General features: G+C 42.0%; 1 protein-coding gene across 2 annotated transcripts in view; it reads left to right on the top strand.

The window, feature by feature from the left end:
* The window catches only part of LOC142152283 (F-box and leucine-rich repeat protein 13-like), an 83,680-nt gene that overhangs the window by 30,678 nt on the left and 33,824 nt on the right, over window positions 1–19,178 (top strand). For both annotated transcript variants that reach the window (XM_075208755.1, XM_075208754.1), the window contains exon 6: window positions 12,586–12,695. In XM_075208755.1, coding sequence (XP_075064856.1) covers window positions 12,586–12,695 — 110 coding nt within the window. The remainder of the gene's footprint in view (window positions 1–12,585; window positions 12,696–19,178) is intronic.

The raw sequence follows: 19,178 nt of genomic DNA, 5'->3' as shown, positions 1-19,178 counted from the left end.
GACGCACCTAGTTTTAGAGAAGGAAAACATACACTGGCCCCTTCACTCACACAAAATACACTGGCCCCTTCACTCACACTCACCAACACACACACACTATATTAACACACTGATCCCCACTCTTAGACACACATGCTATGTTAGCACACTGGCACACACACAGAATAGCCTCCAGCACGCACACACACAGTATAGCCTCCAGCACGCACACACACAGTATAGCCTCCAGCACGCACACACACAGTATAGCCTCTAGCACGCACACACAAACACTATAGCCTTATCTTATTCCCTCTGGTGTCTTCAGCGCTGCGGATCCTCCTGAAGGAAGGAAGAAAATAAAACGTACATGTCCAGCGTGGAGAAGCGGGTCCCGGCCAGGCTGCAGATCCTCCTGATCGTCCGTCCCCCTGCCTATCTGTGAGGACCTAGCTGTCACATGGGACGTCCCATGTGATAGCTAGGTCCTCACAGATAGTCAGGGGGACGGACGACCAGGAAGATCTGCAGCCTGGCCGGGACCCGCTTCTCCACGCTGGACATGTAAGTTTTATTTTCTTCCTTCCTTTCTGGCATGCAGTATTCGCTCCATAAGACGCACACACTTTTTCCCACACTTATTTGGGGGGAAAAAGTGCGTCTTATGGAGCGAAAAATACGGTATATACTCTTCATCAGGATCACACACACAGCAATCTTTGCCCAATGTCACCTAAAATATAGCAGCAAGTGTGATCATCATAAGAAGAATAATCTGGGGGTATATTTACTAATCTGCGGGTTTGAAAAAGTGTCAACCAATCAGATTCTAGTTGTCATTTTGTACATTGTACTGAATAAATGATAAATAGAATTTGATTGGTTGCTATAGGCAACATCTCCACGTTTTTCAAACCTACACTTTAGTAAATATACCCCCTGGAGTATTAACTGTAAAGGAAAGGGGCAAGATAGATTACTGCTTTCCTTTCATCACTGCTACATTCTACTTTTCAGGTCCCTGTCATTTACTAAGGGTTTAGTTTAGTTCAGTTCTTTAAAGCAAAACAACTACTTATCTGCCTCACTTTGGGAAATAATTAAAAGTAAATAATTATAATCAACAAAAAATACAGGATATGATGGCTGATTTGTAGCTTGAGAGAAAATCAACAGATGGCATCACTCAACTGCATGTTTAAGTCCTTGTTTATTTTTACTTACTCTGCATAGCAAAAACAAAGGGGCCACTGGTCACCCTGGGATGTTGGGGTTATGTGTTCTCTTATCTCATTTCTAAATACATTTTGGCTTGTAAAACTTTTAACATATACAGCAGTGGTTCTCAAGAAAAATGGGACTGAATGAGAAATGTAAATATACAGCACATACACTAATGCAAAGCATGCTGCCAACGTTTTTGTTTAACTTTTTAAGTTTATCATTTAGCCTTTTTCACCATAACTACTGTAACAACATCCTTTTGACCAGATTGTAAGTCAGCACACATTTGTCTGGCAAATAGAACCCCGTCACCAGTAATTACCAAACATATTTTAACGAGGACCAAAACTGTTTATATATATATGTGTAAACCCTTTAATATTTTTGGCCAGAACTCTTAAAGATGAAAATTCAATAGCATCTCATAGCCAACCATATTTCAATCACTCCCTTGTACAAAGATGGTCCCTGATATCATTAGATAATTCCTATTGTTATAACTTAATGTCAGATTTTTTTCAGTTAATTGTTAGGTGCTTCATTTTGTATCCTGGTCATTATTCTCTCATGTTAATCACAATTTAGATGCTTCAATAAAAGTATGTGTTAAGTCAGTGCCATGGAGTTGGTGAGAAAACTTTTGTTGTAATACCTATAAGAATATATTTTGTTGTAATACCTATTTCTTTTGTTAATATAATATCAGTTCTGATGTATATGAAGGTATTAGTTTTTGGGCGTTACTGGCAAAAGGTGTTGGTTGGTGAAGCACGGATGCAAATACATTGTGGTTGCTGCTTCCATGGCCATGTGAATTATTAAAGATCTGTTTTGCGTATTAAGCAATTATCATTATGCCTTGCCCAGTTAATGCTACATTCACTGCATGTAGAAATTGTGGCACATTAATATTAGTTTTAGACCGACAGTTTTATCCAGTATAAAACAGCTTTTAGACACACTTTCTCATCCCAGATGAGACTTTTTAGAGAGGAGGAAATATGGACATGCTGGAAACTTTTAGCATAAACCACCGTAGGTCCATGCCTAGAGAGCATTTGGTGAGGGAGAGCGTTTCCCTTATACTACACAGTTTCTGTGTATGAATCAATAACTGCTCCCTATATCTCATAATGATGTGCATGCTAATTGAGCAAAGCTCAGGGACCATTGATCCTCATGGATACTGGACACTCTGCTCCTCAGTCGTTAAGGCACGTATCTGCCGATTTTGATCGTACGCAAAATCAGTCTGAGCATGCCCACAACCGGCCCATACGACAGAAATCGCAGCCCCGTCCGCTCTGTCTTCGTACTCAAACGACACTTACTGCAGCCTACGATTTCAGAGAGGGGGCGGGGAACGGGCGTTTGGCCATATTCAATTTACAGTAAGGGCATGTTACGCTTGAGCGCATGCAGTCACATCCCAATGAAGCTCTGGGTGTCTGAAAGTTACTTGTTTTTCTGCTGTATCTCTTGCACTAGCTATGGGGCTAGTCCTGAGCCCTAGTTATGTCACTATTGTATACATGCTATAATGTGTCTGCAATCAGGAGCAACTGTAAAAATATCTATTATGTACAGTAGACATTAAGGACAGCCTAATAAACGTTTTTCCAAGGGAAAACAATTAAAAATTCTGATGTATAATCATTGATTACTATATTATTGACAGTTAAGATTTTATATTCCACATAGGCATTGTATGTATCCTACAGTGTCTGGTCTAGTAGAGCAGAGTAAACCTACACCTGTGTAGCACCACAGGTATCTTTAGACCCGTTCCTTGTTGACTTCGGGAGTATGCAGAGCCGATTTACATGCGGCTTAGAACAAACGCACAATGCGCTCAGTATACGTGCCTTAATGACTCAGGCCCTTTATGTACACAGTTTTTTTTAGACAATTCAATAAACACAGCATCCACTACTTTTTGCTGTTAAGAAATGAACAGAGGGGGCCTGATTCAAAAAAGAGCATGGAACTGGAGTGCACTTCAGATACGTTTCGATTTGAATTTGGATGTGTGTACGCTCTGCCTAAACGGTACTTGCCGTATGTTACCAGACTGAACAGAGTGCTGTATGCACACAAGCATATGTGCATATAAGGACAAGGATAAGATCACATACAAAAAAAATTATATTATTAAATAGATGAACAAATCTAAACAGTATAATCATTAATAAAATATGGTTGGTTTTACAAAAAACTAAAATGTTTTTTTTACACTAAATAAATCAAGATGTGCTTAATGCATACTGTACATACAATGCATTTTTAGAGTTTATCTTGCTTGCATACACATGTCCTCTGCTATTTAGTGGCACGTATACGTGTACTTTTCCAAACAAAGACTATACTGTGTCAGTCATCACTATCAGTCGGCACTTACACCAGTCCTGTAGCTGATATAAATGATACGTCTGAAACCAAGCATACAAGCATCTGCATAGGCACACCTGTACACTACCTACATCCGTCCGACCTTCCCACCCTGTTCCGCCCTTCGTAATGTAGGCAGTAGTAACTGTCATTTGTATTTGGACATGAATTGCATGCAGTTCCGTTCATTGTCGTAAGGTCCATTTCTAAGCGTGCGCAAAGCTATTTCATGTAAGATACATCACACAAATGGACTTGCGTCCTGACATTATCAGGTCCAGAATGTTTAAATGATAGGCAAATGGCATTCTTATATATACACGAGTCTGTAGTCATACCTTGAAGAACCATTAAACATAAACATCAATTTGGCATAATAACATTCACAAAGATATATGTAAAAGGTCTCTTACTTTGACAAAAATTCAGATATTTAACATTATACTTTCATTTGCTGTCCATTTGAGTGCAAACTGTATAAAGGATTGCTGCAGCGTACTTCAGTGGGATTACTGATTGGAAGTCTGCTCATAGTGGGGGTGTATACTGTGTTATGCCATACCGCCACTTTTCCAAATGCCTTCATTGTAAAACTATCAAATGTATGTATGTATGTATATATATATATATATATATATATTAAAGATGTGCACCGGCGACTTTTGAGGTCTCGTGTTTTGTGTTTTGGATCCGGATTTTCGTTATTTTTGAGGTTCGGATTTGTCTCGCAAAACACTTGACGAAAGGTCTCGGTTCGGATTTAAGGTATTGGATTCGGATTTTTTTTGAAAAAAACATAAAAAGTTTAAAAATCAAGTTTTTGGGCTTATTTTCACTCCTAGGCTATTATTAACCTCAATAACATTCAATAACAAGCATTTCCACTAATTTACAGTGTATTCTGAACACCTCACAATATAGTTATTAGTCCAAAACGTTGCAAAAAGGTATCTTTCTGGACTGCGTAGAGGAGTGGGTCACCACAATATCTTAAAAACCCTGAACTTTTATGATTCGCACCAATAATTGTACCTGGACTGCGTAGAGGAGTGGGTCACCACAATATATTAAAAACCCTGAACTTTTATGAATCGCACCAATAAATGTACCTGGACTGCGTAGAGGAGTGGGTCACCACAATATATATAATAAGAAAACCATCAACTAGTTTGATTCGCACCAATAAATGTACCTGGACTGCGTAGAGGAGTGGGTCACCACAATATATTAAAAACCCTGAACTTTTATGAATCGCACCAATAAATGTACCTGGACTGCGTAGAGGAGTGGGTCACCACAAGATATATTAAAAACCCTGAACTTTTATGATTCGCACCAATAAATGTACCTGGACTGCGTAGAGGAGTGGGTCACCACAATATATTAAAAACCCTGAACTTTTATGATTCACACCAATAATTGTACCTGGACTGCGTAGAGGAGTGGGTCACCACAATATCTTAAAAACCCTGAACTTTTATGATTCGCACCAATAATTGTACCTGGACTGCGTAGAGGAGTGGGTCACCACAATATATTAAAAACCCTGAACTTTTATGAATCGCACCAATAAATGTACCTGGACTGCGTAGAGGAGTGGGTCACCACAATATATATAATAAGAAAACCATCAACTTGTTTGATTCGCACCAATAAATGTACCTGGACTGCGTAGAGGAGTGGGTCACCACAATATATTAAAAACCCTGAACTTTTATGAATCGCACCAATAAATGTACCTGGACTGCCTAGAGGAGTGGGCACTGGGCACCACAATAAAATATATAAAAAACCTTCAACAGGTCTGCATTACACTACACATACGGCTGCTCCTCCATCCTCTCCATCATATACATGTTGGAGTTTTAGCGTGTGACAACCTCTTGTTTTTGATAATGTCAGTGCATTTTGAATATTTTTCAATTTGCCCCACACCACTGAATGTACTTTATCTATGATACGCATCTATCTATCTTGACTGCGTAGTGTGGTGGCCCCGGTACACAATTTGGTACCGAGGCCACAATATAATTAAAAAACCCTCCACGTGTCAGAATTCCACCAAACAAGTATCTGGACTGCGTAGTGGGGTGGCCCCGGTACCCAATTTGATACCGGGGCCACAATAAAATAAATACACCCTCCACGTGTCAGAATTCCACCAAACAAGTATCTGGACTGCGTAGTGGGGTGGCCCCGGTACCCAATTTGATACCGGGGCCACAATAAAATAAATACACCCTCCACGTGTCAGAATTCCACCAAACAAGTATCTGGACTGCGTAGTGGGGTGGCCCCGGTACCCAATTTGATACCGGGGCCACAATAAAATAAATACACCCTCCACGTGTCAGAATTCCACCAAACAAGTATCTGGACTGCGTAGTGGGGTGGCCCCGGTACCCAACTTGATACCGGGGCCACAATACCTCCTCCAAACATGCTACAGACAATTCGTCATTGAGATCCCATTAAGTATGTTAAAGACAGACAGGGTCCAAGTGTTATTAGTTGACTTTGTAAAGAAAAAAACTGTCCCTGTTGCACATAGTCGTGCAATGAAGACTTACTTTTTCATTTAAAGGCACGATCTTTGAAGTGTAGTGTTTGTAAGTCTAAGTCATATTATACTTTTGGTAAAATTGGTTATTTTTGTTCCTCTTTATGTTAATTAATTAGTAATAGAATTAAAGTAGGAAATAGAATTAAATAGAATTAAAGTAGGAAATAGAGTGGTATAGAGTTGTAGTGTGGTATAGATAGAGTGGTCCACACAATATAATAATAAAACCCTCAACTGGTCTGAATTCCACCAAACAAGTATCTTGACTGCGTAGTGTGGTGGCCCCGGTACACAATTTGGTACCGAGGCCACAATATAATTAAAAAACCCTCCACGTGTCGGAATTCCACCAAACAAGTATCTGGACTGCATAGTGGGGTGGCCCCGGTACCCAATTTGATACCGGGGCCACAATACCTCCTCAAAACATGCTCCAGACAATTCGTCATTGACAGACCCCAGACAGACAGGGTCGTAGTGTTATTGTTTGACTTTGTAAACCCAAAAAAATGTCCCTGTTGCACTTGCACATAGTCGTGCAATGAAGACTGACTTTTTCATTTAAAGGCACGATCTTTAAAGTGTCAGAAAGAGAGAGAAGACACAGGAGAGGAGAGTTGTAGCTGGGGACCTGGGGTGGAAGCTCCCAGGCTCCCCCAGCATTGCCTGGAAGTCTGAGCGTGGTGACTGAGCCAGGGCAAGGAATGTGTGCCCTGGATGAGGGGGAGAACTCCATGCCACTATAGTGAACCCAAGAGAGAGGGGGACACTGCACATGGAAGAGGCCCTGGAGTGAGGGCTGCTACAAGAGGCATGGTAGCTGTAGTGTCAGATCCTGAGGCTGAGAGTACACAGAGTGACGTGTCAGAGCACAGGAGACATTATCCCCGCAGAGGAGGGATGAGCTGCAGTTGAGAGGTCTGCTGTTGAAATAGGACATGCACACTTTAACAAACCAATCATTTCAGCGACAGGGCCTACCAAACAACTTTGACTGAAATGATTGGTTTGTTTGGGCCCCCACACCAAAAAAGCTATTCATCTCTCCCTGTACAGACTAAACAGGCTCTACTGAGGCAAGATGTCGTCCTCATCCTCAACCTCTGATTCCTCTCCCCCTACAGTGTGTACTTCCTCCTCATCACACATTATCAATTCGTCCCCGCTGGACTCCACAACCACAGGTCCCTCTGTAGTATCTGGAGGGCAGTGCTGTACTTCATTGAGGAATTGATTATTCATTTTTATAAACATCATTTTTTCAACGTTGTGAGGAAGCAACCTCCTTCGCCGCTCACTGACCAGGTTCCCCGCTGCACTAAAAACTCTTTCCGAGTACACACTGGAGGGGGGACAACTCAGGTAAAATAGAGCCAGTTTGTACAGGGGCTTCCAAACTGCCTTTTTTTCCTGCCAGTAACAATATGGACTGTCTGACATGTCTACTTGGATGGTGTCAGCAAAGTAATCATCCACAATTTTTTCTATTGTGACAGCATCCAATGCAGCGAGAGTAGACATGTCTGCAATGGTTGGCAGGTCCTTCAGTCCGGACCAGATGTTATCAGCATCCCCGCCAGTGCCTCTTTTGGGAAAACTGAGCTTTTTCCTCGCAGCCATAGATGTGGAAGAAAATGAGGGTGGAGCTGTTGGCATGTCACGGTCCTCTTCAGAGGACAATCTCCTGACCAGCAGGTCTTTGCACCGCTGTAGATTTGTGTCCGCCGGAAACAGAGACACAACATACACTTTAAACCGAGGATCGAGCACGGTGGCCAGAATGTATTCCTCTGACTTTAAAAGAGTGACCACCCTCGGATCCTGGCAAAGCGTACGAAGGGCTACATCCACAAGAGCTACATGCTTGCTGTAATCGCAATGGCTTACCAGCTCCTCCCTCACTTTCTCCAGCTGCTTCTGCAACAGCCTGATCAGGGGAATGACCTGACTCAAGCTGGCAGTGTCGGAACTGACTTCTCGTGTGGCAAGTTCAAATGGCTGCAGAACCTTGCACAACACGGAAATCAGTCTCCACTGCGCTTGACTCAGGCGCATCCCCACTCCTTTGCCTATGTCGTAGGTGGCTGTGTAGGCCTGAATGGCCTTTTGCTGCTCCTCCATCCTCTGCAGCATATAGAGGGTGGAGTTCCAGCGCGTCACAACCTCTTGTTTGAGGTGATGGCAGGGCAGGTTCAAGCTTTTTTGATGTGCCTCTAGTCTGCGGTAGGCACTGGCTGAATGCCGAAAGTGTCCAGCAATTTTGCGGGCCACCGCAAGCATCTCCTGCACACCCCTGTCACTCTTGAGGTAATGCTGCACCACCAAATTAATGGTGTGGGCAAAACATGGGACGTGCTGGAAATTGCCCATATTTAATGCCCGCACAATGTTACTGGCATTGTCTGACACCACAAATCCCCATGAGAGTCTAAGTGGGGTAAGCCACTGGGAGATAATTTCCCTCATTTTCTCTAATATGTTGGCAGCGTTGTGCCTCTTATTAAAGCCTGTAATGCACAATGTTGCCTGCCTTTGCATGAGCAGCCATTTTGTAGATGCTGCTACTGATGCAGCTGTTGCTGTTGCTGCGGAAGGGGATGCATCTACCCAGTGGGCTGTCACAGTCATATAGTCCTTCGTTTGCCCAGAACCACTTGTCCACATGTCCGTGGTTAAGTGGACAGTGGGTACAACCGCATTTTTAAGAGCACTGAGGACACTTGATCGTACTTCTCTGTACATTTTTGGTATCGCCTGCCTAGTGAAGTGGAATCTCGAGGGGATTTGGTACCGGGGACACAATACCTCCATCAACCCTCTAAATCCCACTCCACTGATGGCGGACACCGGGCGCACGTCTAACACCAACATTGCAGTTACAGCCGCAGTTATACGCTTTGCAATAGGGTGACTACTATCGTATTTGGTGGTCATGGCAAACGACTGTTGGACGGTCAATTGTTTGGTGAAAGACTTAGCGGTCTTACGACTTCCCCTCTGGGAAGATGACCGACTAACAGCAGCAACAGCAGCAGTGGCAGTAGTAGGCGTACCGCTGCAGGATTCCTCGGATGAATCCCGTATTGAGGAGGACTCAGTCTGGCTGGTGACTTGGGCTGCAGGACTGAATCTGATGGAGATTGTGGAGGAAGTTGACGAGGAGGGTGTTGCTGGTGTGTATCCAACTGGACCACGGGATTTAGGTGTCCCTGTACCAATGAGGGTCCTAGCCCCAGTTCCTGAACTAACCACTGAACTATGAAGGTTATTCAGGTGACGTATAAGGGAGGATGTTCCTAGGTGGGCAAGATCCTTACCCCTGCTTATTTGAGCTTTACATAAGCTACATATTGCCATACATTGGTTGTCTGGATTTGGATAAAAATAACTCCAGACCGAAGAGGTGCATTTTTTGGTCTTCTGACCAGGCATGACGATGGGCTTTTTCATCCCATGGACATCAGCTGTTTCCCCCCCTGGTGCCTCATTTACAATAACCACATCACCATCCTCATCATCAAGTTCCTCCACAGCGCCAGCTACATCATCAATAGCCTCCTCCCGAGCCACCTCTTCCCGTACAGTGATGGGAAGGTCAGGCTTGACAACCACCAACACCCTTGGACTCGCCTTGGGGATTTGTGATAATTTCTCTTTAGAAGGCAGAGTTGTTTGCTGTTTTGTTGCTGACAGCATAACTCTCTTCAATTTTTTGTAGGGGGGGGGAGGAGGAGGAGGGCTAAGATCCGTGGGTGAAGCTGAACCACTAGTCATGAACACGGGCCAGGGCCTAAGCCGTTCCTTGCCACTCCGTGTCGTAAATGGCATATTGGCAACTTTACGTTTCTCCTCAGATGATTTTAAGTTTCTCTTTTTGCTACTTTTTCTTAACTTGGGCTTTTTGGATTTTACATGCCCGGTACTACGAGATTGGGCATCGGGCTTGGAAGACGACGTTGATGGCATTTCATCGTCTATGTCATGACTAGTGGCAGCAGCTTCAGCATTAGGAGGAAGTGGGTCTTGATCTTTCCCTACTTTATCCTCCAAATTTTTGGTCTCCATTATATGTAGCACAAGATACTGCAGAATGTGTGAACTTGGTAATATTGCAGTACCAATGGACTTATAATGCTGGATTGGTTTTGCAAATTTGGTTATAATTATTATATATTTTTTTTTTTTTTTTTAATTTTTTATTTTTTTTTACTTTTTTTTTATTTTTTACAAACTTGGGAATAATGGGGAAATAACTATGCCCTTAGAAGCACAGAGCACAGGACACAGCACCACTGGACTGAACAGGACACGGCACAGGACCCAGCAGCACTACGGAACTCAGCAGGACAGAGCACAGGACACAGCACCACTGGACTGATACTGCAGAATGTGTAAACTTTGTAATATTGCAGTACCACTGGACTTTTACTGCTGAATGTGTGAACTTGGTAATATTGCAGTACCAATGGACTTATAATGCTGGATTGGTTTTGCAAATTTGGTTATAATTATTATATATTTTTTTTTTTTTTAAATTTTTTATTTTTTTTTACTTTTTTTTTATTTTTTACAAACTTGGGAATAATGGGGAAATAACTATGCCCTTAGAAGCACAGAGCACAGGACACAGCACCACTGGACTGAACAGGACACGGCACAGGACCCAGCAGCACTACGGAACTCAGCAGGACAGAGCACAGGACACAGCACCACTGGACTGATACTGCAGAATGTGTAAACTTTGTAATATTGCAGTACCACTGGACTTTTACTGCTGAATGTGTGAACTTGGTAATATTGCAGTACCAATGGACTTATAATGCTGGATTGGTTTTGCAAATTTGGTTATAATTATTATATATTTTTTTTTTTTTTAAATTTTTTATTTTTTTTTACTTTTTTTTTATTTTTTACAAACTTGGGAATAATGGGGAAATAACTATGCCCTTAGAAGCACAGAGCACAGGACACAGCACCACTGGACTGAACAGGACACGGCACAGGACCCAGCAGCACTACGGAACTCAGCAGGACAGAGCACAGGACACAGCACCACTGGACTGATACTGCAGAATGTGTAAACTTTGTAATATTGCAGTACCACTGGACTTTTACTGCTGAATGTGTGAACTTGGTAATATTGCAGTACCAATGGACTTATAATGCTGGATTGGTTTTGCAAATTTGGTTATAATTATTATATTTTTTTTTTTTTTTTAAATTTTTTATTTTTTTTTACTTTTTTTTTATTTTTTACAAACTTGGGAATAATGGGGAAATAACTATGCCCTTAGAAGCACAGAGCACAGGACACAGCACCACTGGACTGAACAGGACACGGCACAGGACCCAGCAGCACTACGGAACTCAGCAGGACAGAGCACAGGACACAGCACCACTGGACTGATACTGCAGAATGTGTAAACTTTGTAATATTGCAGTACCACTGGACTTTTACTGCTGAATGTGTGAACTTGGTAATATTGCAGTACCAATGGGCTTATACTGCAGGATTGGTTGTGAAAATTTTGTGGTAATTAAAAAATATTAAAGTAGTTTTTGGTATTTTATAAAAAAAACTTTTTTTTATTTTTTTAAACACAGGGGAATATTGGGGAAATAACTATGCCCTTAGAAGCACAGAGCACAGGACACAGCACCACTGGACTGAACAGGACACAGCACAGGACCCAGCAGCACCACTGACCTCAGAAGGACAGAGCACAGCACACAGCACCACTGGACTGATACTGCAGAACACAGCACAGCACAGCACAGCACAGCACAGCACAGCACTAAACAGCACAGCACAGCACAGCACAGCACTAAACAGCACAGAACTAAACAGCACAGAACTAAACAGCACAGAACTAAACAGCACAGAGGACCACCTAACACACCCTCCCTCTACCCTGATCAATGCCCGAGTGAAGATGGCGGCGACTAGCGGGGAATTTATAGGATCCGAGTATCGCGAGATCCGACAACGGGATTATGAGTCAGAGCCTCAGTTTCACTTTTGAATTTGGCGCCAATACCCGGATCTGTCTCGGATCCGACTCGGATCCGCAACGTTCGGGTGGGCTCGGATTTCAGAAATCCGAGCGCGCTCATCCCTAATATATATATATATATATATATATATATATGTATGTGTGTGTCTGTATTTGTGAGTATTCATTTAATAGACTTGCACTTTAACTATAGCACTCCTACAACAATAGTGTTTACAATTTATTTTACAATCTGCTCACATTACTTGTTATCTTAATGTCCATCTGAAGTTGGATAAAATATTTAAATACCTTGTTTTCCGACATTGTATTTTACAGTAGTTTGAACTAATTAAAATAAAAGTATAAGTAATCACTGTTATTAAATTAGTAAACAGCTAGTTTTGTTTACTTAATTGCAATAAATGGTTTCCCTAGAGGCTGCAACAAGTATTCAGAGTGTTTTTGATGCCACCTTCATGAAGAAAGTCCTGAAAGCATGGAATGCAGAAACTCAAGATTCTAGAAAGAAGAAGGAGTACTTTGAGGTATGTGTAAGCACTTGTACTGTTGACATTGTCTGAAATGAATTTAGAGATGTAGAAGTAGGGCACTTGTTATCTGAGCTCTAAAAATACACTGCATGTTTTCACTGTTACTTGAAAATGTAAACATGGATAAAACTTTTCCATTAAGAAAGCTTTCTTTAGTAAGGACACAGTGGCCTTTCTGTTGCAGTGCAATATCAAATAAATTAAGCACAATTTAAAATGATGTCTGCCCAGTCAAATTGATTGATGATAATTATATTGTACGCATTGTTTCAATTGATCACCAAAGTGACTATATACTGACACATTATCTATAATCTACACTAGTCAGCCACAATATTAAAACCACCTGCCTAATATTGTGTAGGTCCCCCTCGTGCTGCCAAAACAGCTCTGACCCGTCAAGGCATGGACTTCACAAGACCTCTGAAGAAGTCCTGTGGTATCTGGGACCAAGACGTTGGCAGCAGATCCTTTAAATCTTTTAAGTTGCAAGGTGGGATCTCCATGGCTCTGACTTGTTTTTCCAGCACATCCCACAGATGCTCGATCGGATTGAGATCTGGGGAATTTGGAGGCCAAAGCAACACCTTGAACAATTTTAACAGTGTGGCAGGGCATGTTATCCTGCTGAAAGAGGCCACTGCCATCAGGGAATACCGTTGCTATGAAGGGAAGTACTTGGTCTGCAACAATGTTTAGGTAGGTGGTACGTGTCAAAATAACATCCACATGAATGCCAGGAGCCAAGGTTTCTCAGAAGAACACTGGCCAGAGCATCACACTGCCTCTGCCGGCTTGTCTACTTCTCATTGTGCATCCTAGTTCCATCTCTTCTCTAGGTAAACGACGCACACATACCTGGCCGTCCACAAAAAGATAACGTGATTCATTAGTCCAAACCACCTTCTTTCATTGCTCTATGGTCCAGTTCTAGCGCTAATGTGCCCATTATAGGTGCTTTCGGCAGTGGACAGGGGTCAGCACGGGCACTACCATAGACAGCATTAACATTTTCAGCAATTTGTGCTACAGTAGCTCTTCTGTGGGTTTGGACCAGACGGGCTATTCTTCACCCCCCACATGCATCAATGAGAACTTGGGTGCCCATAACCCTGTCATCAGTTCACCAGTTATCCATCCTTGGACCACTTTTGGTAGATAATAACCACTGCAAACCGCGAACTCTGCCATTTTGGAGATACTCTGACGCAGTCATTTAGCCATCACAATTTGGTCCTTGTCAAAGTCGCTCAGATCCTTACACTTGCCCATGATTCCTGCTTCCAATACATCAACTTCAAGAACGGACTGTTCACTTACTGCCTAAGATGCCACCCCTTGACAGGTGCCATTGTAACAAGATAATCAATGTTGTGATCTTCACTTTTCAGTGGTTATAATGTTGTGACTGATCCAGGTATCTTGCAAATCTGTAGTTTTCACCACTCATTTTTAAATGTGGGAGACTATTTTCTTTTGTAGAACTTGTTATCTGTTCCACTTTTCTCACCTTTTGACTACATTATTGTAGTGTGTATCCCTGACCCAATTCACCATACAATACCAATATAAGGACAGCGCCACCTCATGGAATGAGAAGAGGTAGCAGTAAGAAGGAGTGCATCTAGCTTTTCAAACACTTTCCCTTTAAATTGAGTCTATTTTGCTTTAGTGTATCTTAAATTAAAGCACATTTTCTTTATCATTTATTTTAATATTAATTTAAAAACATTAGTTCTGAATTAGGAGATCTCACTTTCTATAAATATTTATTACTAAGATAAATTAATAAATATTCTAACACATATGGAAGCAGCTGTTTGGGCCATTTTCAGATGAAACCTCCTAATAATGTCCTCGGCTATCCCTACCATCTCTGTGATTCAGTGACAGCCTGGACACATTGCTTATTCTGGAATTCCGTGGTCTACCACAAGGGATTAAAGTGCACACTTAGGAGTTATGACTTCATAATTTCAAGAAGGATTATTACATAATTGTTCTCAGTGTTTCAGAACCTTAACCAGTCATAATTCCCCAGAGGAAGGCAGTGTGGCCTTGTGTGACAGTGAATAAATAAATATTCTTTGAAATGCTGCCCTTGCTCTGTGGTCTGTTACACAGTATTTAAAAATGTCCTTCTTTGCATATTGATCCAATATAACATTTCCTCAACGGTCATTTTAAAATGTTTGCCATGTTTTACTATAAATATTAATTTTGCTGTTTTTGGTGCTTACAATGAATAACATTTGAAATTCATTTAAATTTAATGTTTTTTTCTTACTTTTCCTTTTTGCTGCCTTTTCAGGCACTTTTTTTCTACTCGTTATTTTTCCCTGTCCAGTTCTCTTCTCTGGTCACCCATACAAGTAGTTTTAGAGCAGGAAAGAGATGGAAATTTGTCCTGGACCAACAACTTTTAAGGTGCATCCTAGACTGGAATATATATATCCTGCATAACAATCACATTTTGTAGTGAATGGCATGTTATTATGCATTTGATTTAAATATATTTTTTTTAATATTGAAGACAGTTTTTTCTTTTAGAGCGTCTGTAGAATGGTTCTGATTGCCAAGAAGAGAAACAAGATATTTACAACAGTTTAACCTGTATTTACAAATGGACAAAATATGAATTTTTAGGTGAAATATCAAATGGATGTTTCTCACTGGACCTCCGCAGTCAGCAACAACCTGGGTTGTAACATGAAACTGTTGTATTCAGTTTGGGTCCAGACGATGACTGTAAAATTAGTGCTGGGTATTGCCTAAGTGATAGTGCCCAGCACCTATGGTAGTTCCATCTGACTCTATAAAGTTGTTTCTTGTTAACAGCCAAAATATAGAAAATACAATAGCACCTTTGTTTCTGAACCTATACATTTCAGGGAAAATTGATTAACCTGCGACTGGTCGTCCCACCACTTTCTGGAAACTTTTAGTTTTAGGAAAGTAAAGAGTGCAGCTACTACGGTTCCTTTGTTGGGCTGTCCGTCCTCCCATGTGTTAGGATCCAGCAGAGACTGTGTCATCAGTCCGTGTAATGGTTATGAGCCTCAGTCGCACTAGTAGTGTATTTTCTGATTGCTTCCTTGGTGATCAGGTAGTTTCATCACTGCACGCAGTCAGGGCCTGTGCTAGCATGTCCTGCTCCCCCTGCAAAAAATACATTTGCACCTTTTCATAAATTATTTGTTCATTCAATAATGCTTTTACTTTAATGCAAATCATATAATAAACTTTAATAAAGAGAGTAATACAAAAAAATAAATTCATTAAGCAGAAACATGAATTGCTATATTAATAATATAAATGAAGAATATGTATTCTTTGTAATAAAATTTTACATTTTTGGCAAATTAGTTTGGTTGAGCTCCCTCTTTCATCACAGTGACCCTTCCTTCATCACACTGTGCCCCCTTATGATCTCACTGTGCCCCTTCAGCATCACACTGTGCCCTTCATTATTCTTTTTGCTCCTCCATCACAGTTTCCCCTTCATCATTTTTCGCTTTATCACACAGTGCCATGGTGCCATCTTTATCACACTGCCCTTTCATCATCACACTGTGCCCTTCCGTTCCTTACCTTTCTATGACTTTCTTTCTTCTGTTTTCTTCTCTTTCTCTTCTCTCTTTATTCAAGCTTGTGGTTCCTCTTTGTGCTGCTCCTCATTGAAAATGTCAGACGCGATGACGTCACATCCGACAGTCAGTGCAAACGGAGCAGGGAGGAGGGGGACGGGTGTAACTGCATAGATGGGTTTTTTTGTTTTTGTTTTTGTGCCTGTGGGGATGTCGGGCAGAGGGGAGTGCCTCTCAGGCTTGGGGCCCCCTGCCTTGCTTACCCCACTTACTGACTGCCCTGGGCACAGCCTTGTTGTAATCTGCTGTTTAAATATGTTCACTCATTGCAACTTAGACACAACTATCATTCAATTAGGCTGCTGCTTTTGGATATCTGTGCTCCCTTTTCCTGTTTCCTGTGTTGGTTGTAGTTTATCTCTGCTAGTTTGTGCTTGTCTATTTAGTTCTCTGTTTGAAAGTTTTGGTTTTTGACCTTGGCCTGGAATTTTGGATTTTGTACGTACTCTGCTTTCTCCCGACCTTTAGATTGCATTTTGACTTTGCTTGAAATTTTCCTGCCACAAACTCTGGACTGTATTTGAACTTTGAATTTAGATTGATTTATGTTGTGCAACATTACTTCTGCACTTTTGTTAGACACTGGTGCTTGTTCTCCTCGAGCATCCCCGTGTCACATCCTAACTGCACGATACTTGTCAACCTAAGCCTGCACCACCCAGAGCTTATCACCTGGGGGCACCCAAGTATTGGTGAGCAACTTGTGCTCTATAAGAACATTGGCTGCTATAGGTGTAGACCTCTGCAAGATGGTTCTGGGGTTCTTAGAGTATCCATACCAGGATGGTAACACCATGTTACCGTATTGTGGCACCCTGTATGTGATTGGATTTGTACCATGAGTTGTCTTTTTAATCTAAAAGCACAAAATTTGCTATGGGTCAACTCAGAGACCATTACAATACAGATAAAATATGTGAGGAGCTATTATGTCAAACCAATAGAGACAGGTGTCTGTTTTGGGTTAAACCAATGTTGCTATATTGCAGGCCATAAACATAAAAAGTCTCATTCACTTACCTTGTACTTAAATGGAGGGTCTTAAAGAGAGGCTGTCACCAAAGTCTGGCAGTTACTTTTCAAACCCACTGTCCGGCACGCTCCCTCTACTCATCCCTTCGCTTCAGAAGCAGAACCTTGTGCCCTAATAGTAATACTTTGTACAACGGAAGGCACATAGCCCTTTAATAGCTTTGAACCTGTAATCTTGTGTTCTGTCCTGAGATCCGCCCTACTCCTCAGCCCAGCTATTTAAACCCGCTCAGTGCACAGGCATTTGCTTTTGAGTATTAGACTCCATACTTTTACATTAGTGTTCCTGTGCATATTGTGGCTGATTCCTGTGTATTCTCACCCAGACTGCTCCTGACTCCTCTTCTGCCTGTCGTTTGGTACTGTATATTCCTGATTGTTGCTGATCCGGCTTGTTCTGACAATTTGTTTGTGTACCAGTCCTGGCTATGTTGACCAGTCTTTGGCACTTTGAGACCAGCTTGTCTTGCCTGGAAGCAGCGCAGAGGGTCGCCACCTGCGAACTTACCTACAGCAAAACCCATACTTCCTTGCCAAGATCCGTGGTGAAAACCAGTGGTTCAATAGACTCTACGACTCTGTAACTGCCAGCGCTAATCCAGGTTGGCGAAAGTGAATCCACTATATCTGCTAGAATTGTGACAGAGGCATAACAGAAAGGAACATTGGGAGTGGAAGATTAGTTGCAATGCAGCTTTCAGCACAGATCTCAGAGGGGAACAGAAATTTGTCAGGCAGACCAGAGAAGATTGCAATAATCAAGGCAGGAGATGACAAGTGCATGGATGACGATATTGGTGCCAACCAAGAAGAGGAAAGGGTGAACAAACTGTAATAAAACAATGCTGGGTAATTGTCACAAATCTGGAATTAGGTAGGACCCTTTAGACCTGCCTAACTTGGCACTACCTCCCAGGAGGCGCGGAGTCAAACGACACGAAAGGTTTTCACCAGTGACCCCCACAAGGGGATATGGACTAGGCTGCTTTCGTGCCACATGTCGCAGCCCCCCTGGTAGGTGTTAAGCGAGATCTAGTGGAGAGATTAAGGTAGAGAAGAAGATAATCCTCTGAGTAGGACAACAGGAATAAGATGTATAGTATGGTGGAAGTACAGGAGCAGTATTGGTAGGAGAATTGTGATAATAGTAGTGGTCCAGGTGGGATTCAATAGATAATACAAGTACTGGCTGAGATATGGATCTGTGGCTAAATGTACACTTAGGTCCAGATATGCTTGAAGTCTTTGGTTTCGCTTCCTCATTACAATAATGTATTTGGGAGCACTGAGGCTGGATCAGGAGGAGTACAGCGTTCACGGCAGGGATACACGTACTATTTATAAGGCAATACAGGTACTGGCGATGATTATGGATCTGTGGCTCGATGTACACTTGGGTCCAGATGTGCTTTGGAGCACTGAGGCAGCTTCAGGAGGGGTACAGTGTTTGCGGCAGCAATCCAGGTAGAACAGTGTACACAATATTAGTGTAGCAGAGAAGACGAAACTCCCGCCAGGTAAACGCTACAGGTACAAACAGACTGGAGACATGGAAATAGCTGTCACAGCAAACAGCCAGAATTAACATCCACACACTAGGAGAGACTCAAAGAACTGGCAATCAATAGGGAAAAGGAGGTGTCTTGAATAGTATAACCAATAGGGGGAATCTGCCAATGGAAATGAATGTGAGTTGTCAAAAGACAAAACGGCACATGCCCAGTCTGGATCCTGGAATGTTGGGAGCCCTATTTTGGGGAAAAAATGGGTACATTTAGAAAATTCCAATCGGCACCAG

Source organism: Mixophyes fleayi, chromosome 4 (assembly GCF_038048845.1).
Source record: "Mixophyes fleayi isolate aMixFle1 chromosome 4, aMixFle1.hap1, whole genome shotgun sequence".
Lineage (NCBI taxonomy): Eukaryota > Metazoa > Chordata > Amphibia > Anura > Limnodynastidae > Mixophyes > Mixophyes fleayi.
This window is presented reverse-complemented; position numbering and strand designations above follow the sequence as displayed.